At 39.7% G+C, this 19,928-nt stretch overlaps 1 protein-coding gene across 1 annotated transcript in view; it reads left to right on the forward strand.

The window, feature by feature from the left end:
• The window catches only part of oacyl (O-acyltransferase like), a 65,250-nt gene extending 46,155 nt beyond the window's left edge, over positions 1-19,095 (forward strand). Inside the window, exons 12-15 of the mRNA XM_052034107.1 lie at positions 4,326-4,452; positions 13,944-14,130; positions 17,216-17,358; positions 18,994-19,095. Of these exons, the coding sequence (XP_051890067.1) occupies positions 4,326-4,452; positions 13,944-14,130; positions 17,216-17,358; positions 18,994-19,095 (559 nt within the window). The remainder of the gene's footprint in view (positions 1-4,325; positions 4,453-13,943; positions 14,131-17,215; positions 17,359-18,993) is intronic.
• Positions 19,096-19,928: the final 833 nt, after the last annotated feature.

Genomic DNA, 19,928 nt, shown 5'->3' on the forward strand with positions numbered 1-19,928 from the left:
CAACTTTACACTCTTTTAATTGTAAATGTGAATACAAGACCCTGAAAATCCTGGAAGCTAACTGGTGGGAAAAAAATAATTGTCTCAACTTGGATGGAATTTGAAGTATAGGCCTGTTTCCCAGTTTCCAGTGGCTCTTTGAGAGGTGGGCTCCGAGTAGATCTACTCTGAGCTAATAGCACAATCTCTCCACAAGTGTTAACATACCATATCTTGGACATTACCAGGCACTTCCACCAACTTCTACCTATTATGGACTGAAAAACACCAGAGCCTGTGAAATTTATAATAAGAAATAAGTATGACAAATTAAAGTAAGGCTTGTTTTAGAAAGTTATGTAAAGTTTTAATATTGGTTTTAATTTTTGCCAGGGTTGTTTGGCTAACAGAACTTACTTGCACAATAAGTGCGGAAGCAACAAAGCTAACTTTTGGCCAAGGATGCAGCAAAAACGTAAATCCCCAATTTGATGAATGGCAACATAAGAGCTAATGTTGCAGGAGATATTTGTACTGATTCCTGCTTCATGATGCCCTTATAGTAGGATAGAGTTGAGGGATGATTTGAAAGTAATGCAGCATACAATACAATTGATTGCAAAATCTCCTAAGCAACTAAATATTTGCAGACTATTGGTATTGGTTTATTATTGTCATTTGTACCGAGGTACAGTGAAAAAATTGTCTTGCATACCGATTGTACAGGTCAATTCATTACACAGTGCAGTTACATTGGGTTAGTACAGAGTGCATTGATGTAGTATAGGTAAAAACAATAACAGTACAGAGGAAAGTGTCACAGCTGCAGAGAAAGTGCAGTGCCATAAGGTGCAAGGTCACAACAAGGTAGATCATGAGGTCATAGTCCATCTCATTGTATAAGGGAACTGTTCTGTGGTCTTATCACAGTGGGGTTGAAACTGTCCTTAAGTCTGGTGGTACGTGCCCTCAGGCTCCTGTATCTTCTACCTGATGGAAGAGGAGAGAAGAGAGAATGACCCAGGTTGGTGGGGTCTTTGATTATGCTGGCTGCTTCACCAAGACAGAGTCCAAGGAGGGGAGGTTGGTGTCCGTGATGCGCTGGGCTGTGTCTACAACTTTCTGCAGTTTCTTGCGGTCCTGGGCAGAGCAGTTGCCATACCAAGCCATGATGCATCCAGATAGGGTGCTTTCTATGGTGTATCGATAAAAGCTGGTGAGTGTCAAAGGGGACAAACCAAATTTCTTTAGCCTCCTGAGGAAGTAGAGGTGATGGTGAGCTTTCTTGGCCGTGACTAAAGAACAAAGATCAAAAGAAGATGGAAAGAAAATTCTGTAGACAGTCATTTGATGGACCTCTTTGAAAGCACTTCTAAGTACAATATTTTTTCATTCGAGCCTTGGTGCCAAATTTAGAATGGGTGGGTAACAAGTCTGTGATATTCTGTTGCAAATTCCAGGAAGCCACCTGAGCATTTTAACTTTTAGAGCATCTTTAGAAAGTAAGGCTGAGGCTCTTGATGATGTAGCAGAGGGTGAAAGGTTTGATATTGCATGGAAAAAGTCCCTCTACTTCATCTTAAGTGAACTGACCTTGAAATAACTTCTTTATGGTAATTGTAGTAGATGAAAGTGAATGTCACTGCCATCTCTCATCAGCATGAACAATTTTTTGGTTTAAATATATTAAGGAACATGCAACTCTTTTATTCATATTCAGGAACAGAATGCTAATGTTTGCACTGGCAGGATTTCTCTTGATGGCCTGTTTTATTGTTACTGCTTTGATTTCCTGGTTCTTCAAATTGCCAATTGGACTTCACTTAGATGCCAGGTAAATACTGAATCTAACTACTATTATGGACCTTAGTGATATTGAAAAGCCTTGAAATCCCCATATTAAGAGATGACTGCTAGTGTATTCTGATAACATTCCTGCATTCTTTGTTTTATAGAAGTGTTAGCCCATTTATTTTAACTGGTTTAAAGGCCATAAAGTTTATCAAATCTGCTCCAGTTCTGCTGTCAAAATTTCACCAGAAATACTGCCGAAATGTTGCTTATGTGAACAAATGAGGTTCACACCTTTTTAACAGGGAAGATCTGAGGAGGAGTGAAAACAGGTCTTGGAAGATTCCTAACCAATAATTCAACAAAATAGTAGGCAGGCAAAAATCACAGCGTTACATGGAGCATTCATCCACTGTTATTATAATTTGTATATTTCTGGTTTATAATTTCTTGTTGCCATCAGCATAGGACAGGGGACAAACATTATGAGGAGTTGTAGGATATTATTTATTGTTCATTCAGCTTATTCAAGCAATTTCTCCCAGAACTTCAGAATGTCTTGTTATGCTTTGAAAATTTACTTTGGATTTGATTTATTGCCATGGACAGTGGAGGTAAAGAATAAATGCCAAGTGAGGAGTGGGCTAATGAACAATGTTACAAACAGCAGGTTTCTAATTTATTATGGATTCAAAAGTACAAGGAAAACTTTGCAAATAAGTAGTAGCCAAGAGGAATTGTTGTTGTGAGCAGCTTGAGAACTGGAAGATGAGTTAGATAAACAAAATGAATGGGGAAATCATTGGTTCAATAACTTCAAATTTGAAAAGAAAATAGTCAACATCAAAGCCACAGTCAAAATCGAGTTTATTGTTATATACACAAGCACAGGTATGCACAGGTTCAATGAAAATCTTACTTGCAGCCGCACCACAGGCACGTAGAGTAATAAAAGCAGCATTCACAAGAAAAACATAAACATAAATTATACACAAATTTTACAAGAAAAAAACACAATTAGAACAAAAAAAAGCAAAGTCCATTTTAGTGCAAAGTGATCGAGTGGTCATAGTGTTGCTGAACTGTAGTGTTGATTAGGGTTTTGCCAGTTGGTTCAAGAACCGAATGGTTGAAGGGAAGTAGCTGTTCTTGAACCTGGTGGTGTGGGACTTCAGGCTTCTGTACCTCCTGCCCGATGGTAGCAGTGAGTAGATGGCCTAGACTGGATGGTGGGGATCTTTGATGATGGATGTTGCCTTCTTGAGGCAGCACCTCCTGTAGATACTACCAATGGTGGGGAGGGATGTGCCAGTGATGTATTGGGCAGTCTCCACTGTTCTCTGCAGCTTCTTACATTCCTGTGCATTCAAATACATATGTACTCTATCAGTGAAAGATATCTAAAGATGAAAATGAATAAATTGAAGTGGTTTTAGTAGACTCAGTGAACAATTACCCCCTGCAGTGCAAGAATAAAAAAAGTAAGTAAACAGCCAGAATAACAAATAAAATCATATTTCAACTGTAAGGTCCAGAGTTACTTTAGGAGTTCTCCTAACTTCAAGCCATAATTTTAATAGATCACTCGAATCTTCAGAGAAAAGACGTTAATGGTTGAGCATAGCTATTTCACCATGGTCCCGTAGAGCTTGTATCAAAATGGACATCCAAGAGCATTTTGTGAGTTGTGAATCCAGTTCTAATCACAAAGTTACAAGAAAGAGGCAAACCTTAGATATGATTGTGTGAAGAATTATACAACAAGCTTTCAGTATCATAAGCCTGAGTTTTGAAGAAAAATCTGGAAAAGGATGTGTTTGATCTGGAATGGATATAGAGTCATTGAATTATGCAGGATGAAAACAGGCCATTCGGCCCTACTCGTCTACACCAACCAGTGGGTGCTCTTCCATATTAATCCCATATCCCAGCACGTAGTCCATAGCCCTCTATGCCTGTGCAATTCAAGTGCTAATTTTGACACCTCTTAACTGCTGTCAGTGGTCCAGCTTCAATCACTCTCCCAGGCAGTGCACTCCAGGAACTTACCACACTCAGTGCAATGAAGGATCCCATCATATCCCTTCTAAATCTCTTCCCCTGTTCCTTAAATCTATGTCCTCTAGTTTTACTTACCCCTTACATGGGAAAAATTTCCTGAAATCTATGCTCGCTCTCTATACCCCACGTCATTTTATAAACCTCAATCTTGTTCCCTCTTAACCTTCTCCCCTCCAGGGAGAACAGACCTAGCTTCTCTTGTCTCTCCTCATAACTGAACTGTTCCATCCCTGTCTGACAGAAATGACTCAGAAATGAGTCAAGATGATAAATAAGAAAGAATATGTTCTGGAATAGGTAAGTTTTGGAATTCACTGTAAATTAAATTACTACTTAACAAATGGATATAAGACCAACTTTGAAATCTCATATGTTAAAATATTAAAGCTTTTGAACAATGACCCTACACCTACCCACAATGATTTCAGTAGATAATGTTGTTTAAGTATCCATTCATTTTCTGTTACTAAACAGTGCATCATTTTTGTTTTCAGATTGCTTTCTCATGGGGTATACAACACACAATACTATACAAAACCTTATTGTCGCTATGGTCCATTCTTAATCGGAATCATGTTGGGTATTTTACTGCACCACAGAAAAACATCTTTGCTAACCAAGGTATTTACTTTAAGGCAAAGAATAAAAGAAAAAGTTAATGACCAACTTTGGCTTGGGTTTGTGTAGTACGAGCAGTTCCTCATAAGTATTTGAAAATAATTGTATGTGGGTCAGCTAAAGTTCAACTACATATGATATCCATGTCGGTATTTGTACGTAAAAACCTAAGGTCATTAGAACTAAGGGCATATGACTCATTGAGCTTGCTCTGCTATTCAGAGCTGAGCTGAATGCTATTGGCCTGCCCAATCCCCCAAATTCTTGTTTGCCATTGTAAAAACTATGTCTATCTCATTCTTGAATATACTTCACCATCTCCAGCTCTCTGGCTCAGAAAATTCCAAAGATTCACAATCCTTTGAGGAAGGAAATGTTTCCTTATTTCAGTTTTAAATGGTTGACTCTATGCCCTGATACTATGCTTCCTAGCAATTGTAAAAATTCTCCCTTTCACATCAGTGACGACAATCACCAAAATATATTTTCCCCACCTGTAATTAGTACAAGGATTCAGGACGCAAAACATTTTATTGTTTTGTTCCCTGTTTTCTTGGAATTCATTTTATTTCATGCAGGGAAGCATCGTCACAGCATGTACTCTCTTCAGAGGCTTACAGTATATGTTTCAATGGGATCACCTCTTACTCTTCTAAATGAGTCTAAACATCTACTCTGTTCATCCTTTACTCACAAAATAAACTTCTCTATCCTCAGAATCAATTGTTGCTTCACTGCTTCCACAACAAATATTCCACACACAGCCCTGCAGCCACCTCCCCCCACCCCCACCCAACTTTCCTTTGTTACGAGACACTCACCATTTAAATGTTTTCTATACTTCCTACAATAGTGGTCAATTCCCCCCATTATATTCTATCCGCTATCATTTTGTCCACTCCCTGAACATCAATGGCTCTTTGCAGACACTTGTGTCCTCCTCACAACTTAATTTCCTTCTTATTTTTGCATCTCAGCAAACTTAGATATCTTCCAATTCTTTTCTTCGCCCTAATCATTGACATAGATTGGGAAAAGCTGAGGCCCAAACTATTTCCCGAGGCACTCCACTAGTTATTTGAAAATGAATTGTTTACCAGTGTCTTGTTTTCTTTCTGTTAACCAACTGTCAATCTATATCCATGTTACACTCAACCCCATGAGTCCTTATCCTTTACAGTACTATTGCCTAGAAATTGGATTCCATCCCTGTTTTAGTGTGCTAAACTGGTGCAAACTATAGCTCTGGTGCCCACTGGTTTACCTGCAAAAAGACATTTGAAACTGTTTTGGGGGATTTGTAAATGCACTAAAATAAGATCTGAACTGTTCCCAGTTGAACCTGGCATCAACATCATTCTGAGTGAACTGTGGAGCTCTCTCCCTGTTCCTACAGCTTCTCTCTCGCTCCTCATTGGCAGCTAGAATTATATGTTGCTGGTGCTTGGCTGCTATGGAGAGTTTGCCTTTAACAGCTAGTACTGTTTTGTGATTGGTTCCAGCAGCTGTGCTAAATAAGGTGCGGTCCTATCAAGAGAGGACCTATTCATTGGAATTTAGAAGAATGAGAAATGATCTTATTGAAACATATAAGATCCTAAGAGGGCATGACAGGGTAGATATCAAAATGTTAAAACTGGTGGGAGAATCTCGAACCGGGGAAAAAGTTTCAAGGTAAGGGGAGAGTCGTTTAAGATGTAGACATTTTTCTCACAAAAAATGGTGAATCTATGGAATTCTTTTTCCCAGAGAGTTGTGTAGGCTAGCTTATTGGAAGTATTTAAAGTGGAGGTAGATAAATTTTTGATAGGTCAAAGGATAGAAAGCCAGGCAGATCTGGTATTGAGAAGGGGTTGAAGCCTGAGGTGGATCAGCCAGGATTATATTGAATGGTGGGGCAGGCTTGAGGGGAAGGGAGGCCTAATTGTACTTCTATTTTTTTGTGTTCTTACCCTTCCCTCCAATCATCTTTTCATTCTGCCATCTACCAGTATTAAGGGCAATTTACACTGGGATGTGGGAGGAAACCCACGTGGTTACAGGGAGAAGGTGCAAACTTCTCACCAACAGTACTGGAGGTTGGGAGTGAACCTGAGTCTCACTTCGGCCTCCTCTGCCACCAATTAAAACAAACCCAGCCTATCCAGTCTCTCCTCAGAACTAAAATATTCCGTCCCAGAAAACATCCTGGTGAATTTCTTCTGTACCCTCTCTAGTGCATCCACATCCTTCCTATAGTGTGCTGACCAGAACTTTACACAGTATTCCAACCGTGACCTAACCAATGTTAATAAAGCTGCACATAGACTGCCTAATTCTATGCCCTAGTTAATGAAGGCCAGTATCCCATATGCATTCTTCACCCCTATCTATTGGTGCTGCCACCTTCACTTGTACACCGAGGTCTCTCTGTTCCTCCATTCACCGTGGGGCCCTACCATTCATTGTGTATGTTCTAGCATTATTAGTCCTCCCAAAGTGCATCACCTCAGACCTATCAGGATTAAATTCGATCATCCATTGCTCTGCCCATTTTACCAAATAGACAACAGCTTCCTGTAACCTGAAACTATTTGTTCAAAACAAATTACATTAAGCTAACTTGTTCGATAGAGTTTCAAGTGAGACAATGTAGAGGGCTGACGTGGTGTATGTAAATATTCAGATTAAGTTTGATAAAAGACGGCATAATAGGTTTGTTATCCAGATTCATGCCAATAGAATAAAAGATGCTTCAGCAGTATGGTGGAAAACTGGCTAAGTGACATGAACCAGAGGAGTCTTGATAGTTTGTTATATTCATAGTAACATACAAATTAGAAGGAGTAAGCCATTCAACATCCCAAGCCTGCTCTGCTCTTTAATCACATTGTGGCTCCACATCCTTGTCTACCCATAGTAACCTTTCAGCGTCTTACTTCTATTGCATCTATTTCCACTGTTTAAAAAATATTCAACAACTCTGTTTCCACCATCCTTTGAGGAAGACAGCTCCAAAAGCTCATGACTCAATGAGAGAAAAAATCCACCTCATCTCTGTCTTATTATTTTTAAACAGCTACAGCTAACCATCAATTTCCCTATAAAAGGAAACATCATCTCCACATCCACCTTGTTGAGACCTCTCATGATCTTATATGTTTCAGTCAAGTCACATCACCGTCTTCAAAATTCCAATGGCTATGAGCCTAGTCTTTCCTCATAAGACATTCACATATTAGGCTGTGAATAAAACTTTAACGTCTTTCTTTAAATAAGGAGATCAATACTGTAAACAGTACTCCAGATACAGATTCACCAATGTCATATACCGTATAACTGAAGCCTAAACTCCTTACTTTTGTGCACAATTCTTCCTAGCAATAAAAGATAATACCATAAGATTTCTGTGGTCTCACCAATGTTGTTTATAGCTTAAGCATAACATCCTTACTTTTATGTTTAATTACCCTAGCAATAAACAATAACGTTGTTATCTATATACCTTCGTAGCCCCTTTTTGTCAGAGTCATAGAGCACAGAAATGGGCTCTTCGGCCCACCTAGTTCACACTGACCATCAAGCACCCTTTTGTACTAACCCTGTTTTGATTCTTCACAAATTACTATCCTACCTACCTTTATGTCGTCAGAAATAAAGAAATAAATTTTCTGTTCTCTACCCAATCTTCTATCCATGTTAAAATCTTACTTCTTATACAATAGGCTTTTATTTTCTGCAATAATCTTTAGTGCAGCACCCTGTCAAATGCTTTCTGGAAAACTATGTTTCGTACAAACACTAGTTCACCATTATCTGCATGTTACTTCTTTAAAAAACTCCAATAAATTGGTCAAACTTAATTTCTCTTTCAGAGAACAATGCTGACTTTGCTTTATTATCTTGAATTATTTTTAAGTGCCTTCCTATAACATCTCTAACTATAGTTTCTAACTTTTTCCTATGAAAGATGTTAAAGTAATTAGCTTGCAGTTTCTTACTTTCTATCTCCTTCCATTTTAGAACGAAGGAGTAACATTTACTATTCTCCAAATTAGCAGAACTTTTCCTGAATCTAGTGAATTTTAGAAAATTAAAGGCAATGCATCACCTGTCTCCAGAGAAACAAAGTACTGCATATGCTGGAATATCTAGATGAAAAACACTATGATGCTGGAGGAACTCAGCAGGCCAGACAGCATCCGTGGAGAAAAGCAGACGGTCAATGTTTCGGGTCAGGACCCTTCTTCAGGACAGAGGATAAGAAAAGGGGAAGCCCAATATATAGGAGGGAAAAGCAGAGCAGTGATAGGTGGACAAAAGAGGGGAGGTGGGGTGGGCACAAGGTGGTGATAGGTAGATGCAGGTAAGAGATAGTGATAGGCAGGTGCTGGGGAGGAGGGGAGAGCAGATCCACCAGGGGATGGGTCAAAGGTAAGGAGGTAAAAGAGGGGTGGTATAAAAAAGAGAGATAGGCTAGGAAAGGGAAGAAAAGAAGAGACATGGTTGGGGGGAGGGGTGTCATTGGTTGAGGAGATTACTTAAAGTGGGAGAATTCACTGTTCATGCTGTTAGGCTGCAAGCTTCCAAGACGGAAAATGAGGTGCTGTTTCTCCAGTTTGGGCTTGGAATTCTCCTGGCAGTGGAGGAGGCCGAGGACTGACATATCTATGATGGAGTGGGACGGGGAGTTGAAGTGACTGGCAAAAGGGAGATGCAGATCGCAGTTACGGGCAGAGTGTAGGTGTTCCGCAAAACGGTCACGTAGTCTGCGTTTGGTCTCACCAATGTAGGTGAGGCCACACTTGGAGGACCGAACGCAGTAGATGATATTAATGGAGGTGCAAGTAAATCTCTGTCTCACCAGAAAGGACTGTTTGGGTCCCTGGATGGAGGTGATGGAGGTGCAGGTGTTTCACCTATGGCGGGGGGGAATGGAAAGTCTCCCGGTTGGGAGCGGGATGGGTGGGGAGGGAGGAGTGAACAAAAGAGTCGCGGAAAGAGCAGTCCCTTTGAAAGGCAGAAAGGGTTGGGGAGGGTGGTGGGGTCCTGTTGGAGATGGTGGAAGTGGCGGAAATTGCTGTGTTGGATATGTAGGCTGGTAGGATGAAATGTGAAGAAAAGGGGGACCCTATCCCTTTTGGGTCTGGGAGGGGTGGGGATGAGAGCAGAGGTGCGGGAAATGGCAGAGATGTGGGTGCGAACTCTCTCGACCACAGTAGCAGGTAAGCCAGTCCTTTCAGGTGAGACAAAAATTTATCTGCATCTCCCTTAATTTCATCTACTGCATTCAGTGGTCCAAGTGTGGCCTCCTCTACACTGGCGAGAATAAATGCAGACTTAGTGACTGTTTCACAGAACACCTGCGCTCCATCCGTAACCGCAATCTGTAGCTCCCCGTTGCCAGTCACTTCAACTCCCCCCCCCACTCCATCATAGATATGTCAGTCCTCGGCCTCCTCCACTGCCAGGAGAATTCCAAGCGCAAACTGGAGGAACAGCACCTCATTTTCTGTCTTGGAACCTTGCAGCCTAATGGCATGAACATTGAATTCTCCCACTTTAAGTAATCCCCTCAAACCACCCATCCCTGCCCCACACCCTCCCATGCCCCTTCTTTTCTTCCCTTTCCTAGCCTATCTCTTTTTTCTACCCCCTTTTTACCTCCTTACCTTTGACCCATTCCCCAGTGGATCTGCTCTCCCCTCCTCCCTCACACCTGCCTATCACTATCTCTTACCTGCATCTACCTATCACCACCTTGTGCCCAACCCGCCTCCCCTCTTTTGTCCGCCGATCACTGCTCTGCTTTTCCCTCCTGCATATTGGGGTTCCCCTTTTCCAATCTTCAGTCCTAAAGAAGGGTCCTGACCCGAAACATTGACCACCTGCTTTTCTCCACGGACGCTGCCTGGCCTGCTGAGTTCCTCCAGTATCATTGTGTTTTTCATCACCTGTCTCATTAGCCACTTCTTTTATGACCCCAGGATGATGTGTATCAGGACCAGGAGACTTGTCAGCCCACAGCTCTACCAATTTGTTCAGCGTCACTGTCCTGGTGATAGCAATTTTCCTGAGTTCTTCTTTCCCTTCTAATTCCTGATTTACAGCTATTTGTGGGATGCTACGTATTCTGCATAGTGAAGACTGATGCAAAATACCTGCTTATTTCATTTGCTATCATCTTCTTCTCAATTATTAATTCACCAAAAGTAATTTCTGCTGACTAGCAATTTCCACCATATTTATTACCTCTTTTATCTTCAATATTTGCTTAAGATTCTCTTCTTTTATAAACACCAATACAAAGTACTTATTAAATATTCAAGCCTTGCCCTGCACTTCTAAAGATATCTGATCCTTTTTCTTACTACCCACTTACCATTTAACATAAAAGTGTTCCCTTTAATGTTAACTGTCATTCTATTCTCTTACTTTCTCATTGCCAGTCTTATTTCCATTTTTTTTCACTCCCCCTCATTGTTCAGCCTGATTTCAAGTTAAATAATTCATCTGATGTGTATTATACCTTCACTTTTTTGGGGATTCTTTATGTCTTCTGTACCATCCGGGGCTACAGGCTATGGTTCCTCCACCTTTCTCTCTTGTGGGAATGTATCTGGTCTGTACCCAAAACATCTCCTCCTTAAAGATTGTTCCACTTCCTGTCATTATTTGGTTCCATTTTACCCTGGATGGACTCCCTCTCATCCCATTGAAGTAAGCACCCTTTCAGTTTAAAGGTTCTCATTTAAATTGCTCCTTGGCCTTCTCCATCACTCATCTAAACCTTTGTGATATGATAATCATACTTACCCATGAGAACATGGAGCACCTCATTCCCCAACATCTGTTTGAACAATACTACCCTCTGACTTGGAACAAGATAAGATTGTTCAAGGCAGTTCTCCTGAAAATATTTCAGAAACTACTCCCCTCTTTCCCCTCCATTCCACCATCATCACAGTTGATATTTGAATAGTTAAGTTCCCCCATTTTCACTGCTCTGTAGTTTTTGCTATTCTCTATAATTTCTTTGTAGATTTGCTCCTTTGTTTTCTACTATTGTTTGGAGGACTATTGAATACCCCAGTATTGTGATTGTACCTTCTCTGCTTCTAAACTCTCACCAAATTGATGTTGTTCTTGTTCAAGAGCATTCTCTCTTTCCAACAATTCAATGTCTTCCCTAATGCCACCTCACCAACATTTTCCTCACCTATCTCCTCTGGAAACATCGTATCCATGAATTTTAAGTGCCCAGTCCTCATCATTTTAAGCTACATTTCCGTTATTGTCAATACCTCATATTTCCACACAGGTACTTGTGCTTTGGCTCACCAAAATTATTTACCTGATTTTGTACTTTTATACAATGCATTCTAAACCTATCTTTGTATTCCTTGTAATCCTTCATAGTCTGCGACTATCTAACGTGGTATTACTTCCTCCCTTACTATTGTATCACACTCTTACTCCTTCATGCACCTTATTTCTCTTTTCTATTTCTATTTACTGGTGTCTACATCCCTGATCTTTAGCTTAAACCCTGCACACTCAGACTAGTGAATTTCTCTATGAAGACTTTGGTTCAGTTGATGAGTAGCTGTTCTCTTTTGAATAGGTGCTTCCTGACCAAGAAGGGGCCCAGAAGTTCTTGGAATCATAAGCCCCTCCTGCTGCACTATACCTCAAGCTATGCATTGATCCTCCTTCTCTTTCAGTTGCTATCCTTGCTGACACATGATAATGGGGTAACTGTCTTTGAGGTACTAACTTTCAACTTCCTCCCCAGCCTCTGAAAGTCTGATGGTGAGACCTCAATTCCTTCCCTCGCTACACCTTTGGTATCAATGTACACCTCAACTTCTGGCTCGCCTACTTTCCTCTGCACCCTCTGTGTGACATCTTTTATCCTCACGAAGTGTCTTGAATTTTTCACATGGAAAAGGAATTGCAAGCAACAGGTCTCAGCTGCCTATCAATTACCAAGAAAAATATTCTACTTCCTCGTTTAAAATCTAATTAATATTATTTTTTTTATTAGCATCCCTTGACCTTTAATGTTATTTAGCTCAAACTCCAAAGAAAACTTGTTGTGGTCACCAACTAATCACCTAACTACCTCTGTGTTCCTCAGCTGTGGTAAGAATTCCTGGTTTCCTTTCATTCATTGATACACGGTAGTGTAGCGGTTAGGGTAACGCTTTACAGTGCCAGCGACCTGGGTTCAAATCCGGCCACTGTCTGTAAGGAGTTTGTATGTTCTCCCTGTGTCTGTGTGGGTTTCCTCCCACATTCTTGGTATTGGTATTGGTTTATTATTGTCACTTGTACCGAGGTACAGTGAAAAGCTTGTCTTACAAACCGATCATACAGGTCAATTCATTACACAGTGCAGTTACAGTGAGTTAGTACAGAGTGCATTGATGTAGTACAGGTAAAAACAATAACAGTACACAGTAAAGTGTCATAGCTACAGAGAAAGTGCAGTGCAATAAGGTGCAAGGTCACAACAAGGTAGATCATGAGGTCATAGTCCATCTCATTGAATAAGGGAACCGTTCAATAGTCTTATCACAGTAGGGTAGAAGCTGTCCTTAAGTCTGGTGGTATGTGCCCTCAGGTTCCTGTATCTTCTACCCGATGGAAAAGGAGAGAAGAGAGAATGTCCCGGGTGGGTGGGGTCTGTGATTATGCTGGCTGCTTCACCAAGACAATGAGAGGTAAAGACAGAGTCCAAGGAGGGGAGGCTGGTTTCCGTGATGCACTGGGCTGTGTCCACAACTCTCTTGCAGTTTCTTGCGGTCCTGGGCAGAGCAGTTGCCGTACCGAGCCATGATACATCCAGATAGCATGCTTTCTATGGTGCATCTGTAAAAGTTGGTGAGAGATTCCAAAGACATATGGGTTAGGAAGTTGTGGGCATGCTCTTTTGGCGCCGGAAGCGTGGCAAAGCTTGCGAGCTGCCCCCAGAACACTATGCAGAAAGATGTATTTCACTGTGTGTTTCAATGTACATGTGACTTTTGTATCTTATCTTATACTCCATCAAATTCTCAATATTCTCTCTACTTGCTATCCTTTATTTATTTAATCTATCTATTTTCAGTAAGTTCAGTTGTCTAATTATAGTTTTCAATCTGTTTAATGTCTTTTGAGCTGTTTATTTAGACGACGCACTATCACTGGAAGCTTACGTGGACCAAACCATAACTCTAGAGAGAGTGAAAGGAACTGTGGTACTCACTAGCCAATCACAGCCTTCCTGTGATGTCACACTTTGAATTTTGTTTTCTTGTTTTCATTCTCATTCCTGCTCCAAACCTGGGTCTCCTTTTATCTTTTTTTAACTGCTTTCCTTTCTTCTCATGCCTGCTTTTGCTGCAGCTCTCTCTCTCCAGGGCCATCTGGTGCTCAGTATCCATTCCTGTAAAACTTATTAGGACTTTCTAATGTTAATTGCAAATTGTTGTTGCTGTTTAAAGAAAATATAAAAATCCTCTCTTTTCTAGACTTCAGTTCTTACCGGATGGCTGTGTTCTCTGACCACAATGGCTGCAGTAATAGCACTGGGGTATGCATTGGATGACTCTGTTGAGTCCTATTCTGTATCCCTTGTGCTATATCAGGCATTACACAGGACTGCTTGGGCTGCTGCAGTTGGCTGGATCATACTTGTGTGTGAAGAAGGACATGCAGGTACAATTATGGTGAAATACAAACATCCTCAGCAATGTTTCACTTGTTATAACCTTAAATCAGATCTTTGACACTAGAATTCAATTGACAGTAAGTTGCAGTTTCAAGTCAGGCCATAACCCTAGAGGAGCAGAGTGGATCCATCTTTACCGTCTGTCACACCTTCTGCAGCTAGGACTGGTATAACTAGGGTTGGTCTAGTTCAAGTGTAGAGAGCATTCCAAGTGGCCTACCTCAATATGCATAAGGCAAGGCTTTGAAGAGACATTAAAAAATAGGCTGTTTTTATGACATCCAGTTTTCAGTGGACCATCATTTCCTTCAGCTGAAAAAAAGGAAAGATTAATGTCGTGCTATCTCTATGGGTTCTAACTGAACATTGTGCCTCAACCAATTGTTTCTAGGCTGCATCAGGGTATATTATCCACCATAGGTGCAGCACTGGTGATGCTAATGCCACATATGCAAAATCTCCATGAGTTATTGGATAGCAATCAAAAGTGGGATCCCTGAGGATTTTCACCATTCTTGATAGGGTGAAGCTGGACCAGTTGTGTCAGACTTATTGTCTCTCTGACTATGAACGTCAAGCACCAAGCTGCAAATCTTGACTTTTTGGTCGATTTGAATTATTTTCATACCAGTAAGAATAATTATACTCAATCCATTGGTGTCTACTTTAAAATACATACCTAGTGTAATCGGGGAAATATGCTGTGTAAATGTGACACTTAAAAAAGCCTGTCAGCTTGTTCAGCTAGGATCAAAATCTAAAGTCAACCTATGGCAGAGTAAAAGAGGTTGGAACTTCAGAGTTATGCTAACCTTTGATGAAGGGGAGTTCTGAACATCAGGTTTGTGTTAGATACTCACAGCCATCAATGGGGCAATCAATGGTTACAAAATAATTTTGAAACAAATTAAAAAATAAACTGAAATAGAAATGTTTCAGTCAACTCACCACTGTTTTATACCAATGTTATAAATAGAGTAAGCTGTGGTCAGTCACTCCTGAAAGCCATGCAATGGCTTAGATATTTCATGTATATGAGCATATACCTGCAGCATTTTTCCAACTATTAGTGTCAAATCCTATTATGGCTTTTAAAGAAGATAGAAAAAACATGAATACAAAAACTTACAGTGACACTATTTAAAAAAAATAAAGGTATGTTCATCACAGAATGTGAAACATCTAGGAATTTGTTTTCTACATTAGAAGGAGCAACACCAACTAAGATCAGTAATCTGGGTGAGGTATTCCAGTAGTTAAGACACATGTTCACACCAATAAGGAAACAAGATTGTGTAGCAAACCCTTTATTCATTGCAACAAAAACGGAAATGCTTGAAAAACTGAAGCAGTCAGGGAGCATCAGTAAAAAGAAAAAAACAATGTTTCAGGTCATAAGAACATAAGAAATAGGAGCAGGAGTAGGTCATCTGGCCTGTCGAGGCTGCTCTGCCATTCAATAAGATCATGGCTAATCTAGCCGTGGACTCAGCTCCACCTAACTGCCTTTTCCCCATAAACCTTAATTCCCCTACTATGCAAAAATCTATCTAACTGTGTCTTAAATATATTTAATGAGGGAGCCTCTACTGCTTTCCTGGGCAGAGTATTCCACGGATTGACTACTTTCTGGGAAAAACAGTTTCTCCTCATCTCTGTCCTAAATCTATTCCCCCGAATCTTGAGGCTCTATCCCTTAGTTCTAGTCTCACCTACCAGTGGAAACAACCTTCCGGCCCCTATTTTATCGATCCTTTCACAGAACTGAGAAATGTAACTAACATGAAACGTTGACTGGTTTCTCTTTCCACAGATGCTGCTTGACTGGCTGAGTTCTTCCAGCATTTCTGTTTTTGTTTCAGATTCAAGCATTTGCAGTTTTATTTATTTTCCTTTATTAAAGAGTTGTAAATGGTTAATTCTAACCCTGTATTTTGATTTCAAAAATGTCATTGTTTTACTCAAATTACTATATCTATTCTTTTCCACTAAGAAATAAAGGCCTCTTGAATGAGACAGCCCCAAACCTATAAAGATTAAAAACTATAAAAATCCCTGTTTTGGAAGACTGTAATATTAAAATATGAAACTGAAGGAAGTCAGTAACCCTGAGGTTCCAGTAAAGAATTGTTAGTGTTCAATGAGATAGAGGGAAAGAGAATGAACAGCTTGGCAAATGTGAAATATCGCACAGGTGAAAAGGGAAAACTCAAATGACCAAATACGAAGGCAATACAAAAGAGATGGAATTGAAAGGAACATAATCAAATGGGAAATATTTTCCTTTGTCCTTTCTGGGAAAGGGGCCATGATTGTCTCCCAGATCCAACAGCAGTATTCAAACCTTGGACAGATTTTAATGTATAGATTGCAAGTCACTCATTTTTTTATACATTATACATGAAAGAAATGAAGGAAGGAGAAACGTTAAATGGTCAGAGTGAGGAATGTTGATCTGTATTTAAATATAATGCATGCATAAAACAGATTTGGATTGATGCATGCAGTAATAGAAATAATACTACATTGCATTTGGTGGAACATAAGATGATGAATAGCTGAGTGAATATTGAAATTCCATTGGACATCATATTAATTGACTAAGGGAGCAAACGATCTTTATCTGGTGGTCCCTGGGTCCTGGTGATCAATGACTTGTATCTTGTGTTTCTGTTTTGGATTCACCCAGTGACATTAATTAAAAATATGCTTCCGTGTAGACATTAAGCGTAGGCTGTCCCCACAAAGATTGATCTGTCAAAAATCATTACCTCAATTATTTGAGGCCTACCGGAGGGACACCAATGATGTAAGTGTAAAGAGGAGAGGTGAAAACCTGATGATAAAAATCTTGCCATCCTAATCTTGCCTGAAATGCTTAAAAATGTAACTTGGATACATCATCAATCATTCAGTTGTTTTCCATTTAGGAAAACTGTACGTGAGTATTCCAGTAAACAATGAGAATCATGTTGATTTTTTATTTAGGAAGTTTATTGGTCTAATATCTATTGAAATCATGGCTATATTTCAAACTTCTTTTGTTTTGGTTCTTATCAATTTTCCCCTTAGGGTTTGTTAGTACTTTACTGTCCAGCAAGTTATGGATTCCGCTCGCCAATCTCAGCTACGCCTGTTTTCTGATACATCCTGCTGTGATAGATATGTATTATGGGCTACAGGAGACACTCCTTCATTACACAGACATCAACATGGTGAGTTATTCCATAATTTCCCCTGATTTGATTCTGGGCCTATTTATGTATTTTCAACTACAATAAGAATTAACATTTATATCATAATGTCCCAAGGTACTTTGCAGATTTACAAATTTTGATGATAATGCATGGCTAAACAGGAGCAAACATTAGGACTGGTGGCCAAAAGGGTGGTCAGAAAAGTAGGCTTTATGAAGATTCTTAAAGAACTAGGGCAAGGTAGAAAAGTTTTGTGGGTGAGCGTAAGACCTTGGCGGATGAAGATACGGGCACTGATGATGGAGAAATTAAAATTAGAGGCAAGATGGTAAAGTTTAGAGATCTCAGAGACTTGAAGAGTTGGAGGACATTACAGAGTCAAGGATGGGTGAGATCACAGAGCCATTTGAAATTTAGAAATGAGAATAAATATATCAAGCTGCCTCTGGACTGAAAATCGAAGCAAGTCAACAAGCACAGGATAGTAGAGTTCTATTTCTAGATGTCAGAAGAGAATTAGTAAAGGCATATGGTAAATATGCACTGTACCTATATCTTCATGGAGACACAAGAAACTGCAGATGCTGGAATCTGGAGCAACACACAAGCGCTGGTGGAACTCAGCAGGTCAGGCAGCGTCTATGGAGGGAAATGGACAGTCGACGTTTCGGGTCGAGGCCCTTCATCTGGACTGGAAAGGGGGAGATAGCCAGTAGAAAAAGGTGGAGGGAAAGGGGGAGCAAGAGCTGGCAGGTGACAGGTAGATCCAGATGAGGGGGTGAGAGATGGGTGGAATGTCAGAAGCTGAGAGGTGACAGGTGGAAGTGACAAAGAGCTGAAGATGATGGAATATGTTAGGGGAGGACAGTGGAGCATGGAATAACGAGTCTTCATGGCCTGGCTTTTCCATGTAACACCCAACAGTGATTCATTCACCCTGGGAACATGGCCAGGTCTTGTGCCCAGGAAAATAAGATTAAGCTGGTGTGGAAAGTTCAGCTCTACTGAGCACAACTTATACTTAAAGTTCGGCAATTACAATGAAATTGGGTGGGCAGTGAGCTGAGAAAATAATTGGGTTATTCACTGGTGTTGGATTAATACCATGGCTTAGAATGACTATATTTTATGATAAATGCATTCAAAGGTATATTAATTAAACTTTGCTAGTTTAATATGACAAGGAATAGCTTTTAAAACTTCTTTTTCAAGTGTTCCCTGTATCTGCTGGTTCACAGCAGAGTTTGCTCAGTGATCTGCAAATGAGTTTGAAGGGGAAATCATAGAAAGAAAACATTAAACAAAATCTTCTGTTTTCTTTGCCAATTATCCCCAATGTGTAAATCTGAAATTATGAGGAAAATCATTCTATACTTAATGACATTTAATTTATTAAAGACAATCTAATCCCAGGATGAAATATAATTCTCTCCAAAAAATTTCTACATTCTTATACCATGGATTTTCTGAGATGCTTCTCCTTCATCACAGTTAGACTTGATATTGGAGTTGACAATGACAGAGAAGGAGCAGCACTGAGGAAATTCATACCCTACACCATCAAAACATGCTGAGAAAAGCCTTTTATCCGAAAGATGTGTGGTTATTTGAGAATTATGAACAATACCAATATTCTTTTTTTCCTCTTCCTAGTTTTACCTCTTCCTGGGTCATACAGTTTTGGCACAAATCATAGCATTTGTATTATGCATACTCATTGAAAATCCTGTTCAAGCGTTAAGAAAGTACTTCTGATGATCTTATTCTAGAGACTTCAAGTAACGCCCTCTTTATAGCCTTCCCTGAGGATTCAACATTTTGATTTGTTCTTCATGAGCACAGTAGATTGAAATGGTAAATCTTTAACTCATAAGAAAATTGCCTTCTCATTCAAAGAACATCTCACTTTTAATGGTATTAGAATTCTTAACACCTGTGTGCTACTTAATTGTCCACAAAAAAAGTGGCATGTACGAAATGGATTTTATATCTCAAGCTGTATTGAAACTGTTCTAGTTGTAATATCCTACCACCGTTCTTCTTTGGAGTATACCACTCATTTAAACCTTTCAGATAGCTCAATGCAAAACAATATTTCGGATTAACTTTCAATTATATTAATCATATGGTGTTTCTCATTAGAGTTTGCCACATGAAATTGTATACACTGTTGAAATTAGCATTTAGAAATAACAAGAAAGTAAAGCTACAATTTTAGATGTATTAACATTGACAATGAAATAGCAGTTTCTGTCTTTTGAGCATTTGATGTTACAACGTAAAACAAATGCCATCATTTCACATCACACAAAGTCTATTGTATGCATGAATATGAAATATGGAGATATTCATTTGAGTGAGATCATGGTGGAATCAGAAGGATAATAGTTGTATGTGCTAAAGGCAATCTTAATTCATTTTACAAATAAAATATATGTTTATAGTTCCCTGCAGAGAAGTTTCTCTGTGCAAAGCTTTGAACCCTCCTTGATGTCTATTGTGTGACTGGAAAGGAATAATATTTCTGCACCTCCCTGTAGTGTATTCAACACATTGTAACATCATTGGAGTAGACACTTGTGTCACAG

The sequence above is a fragment of the Pristis pectinata genome, chromosome 2 (assembly GCF_009764475.1).
Source record: "Pristis pectinata isolate sPriPec2 chromosome 2, sPriPec2.1.pri, whole genome shotgun sequence".
Lineage (NCBI taxonomy): Eukaryota > Metazoa > Chordata > Chondrichthyes > Rhinopristiformes > Pristidae > Pristis > Pristis pectinata.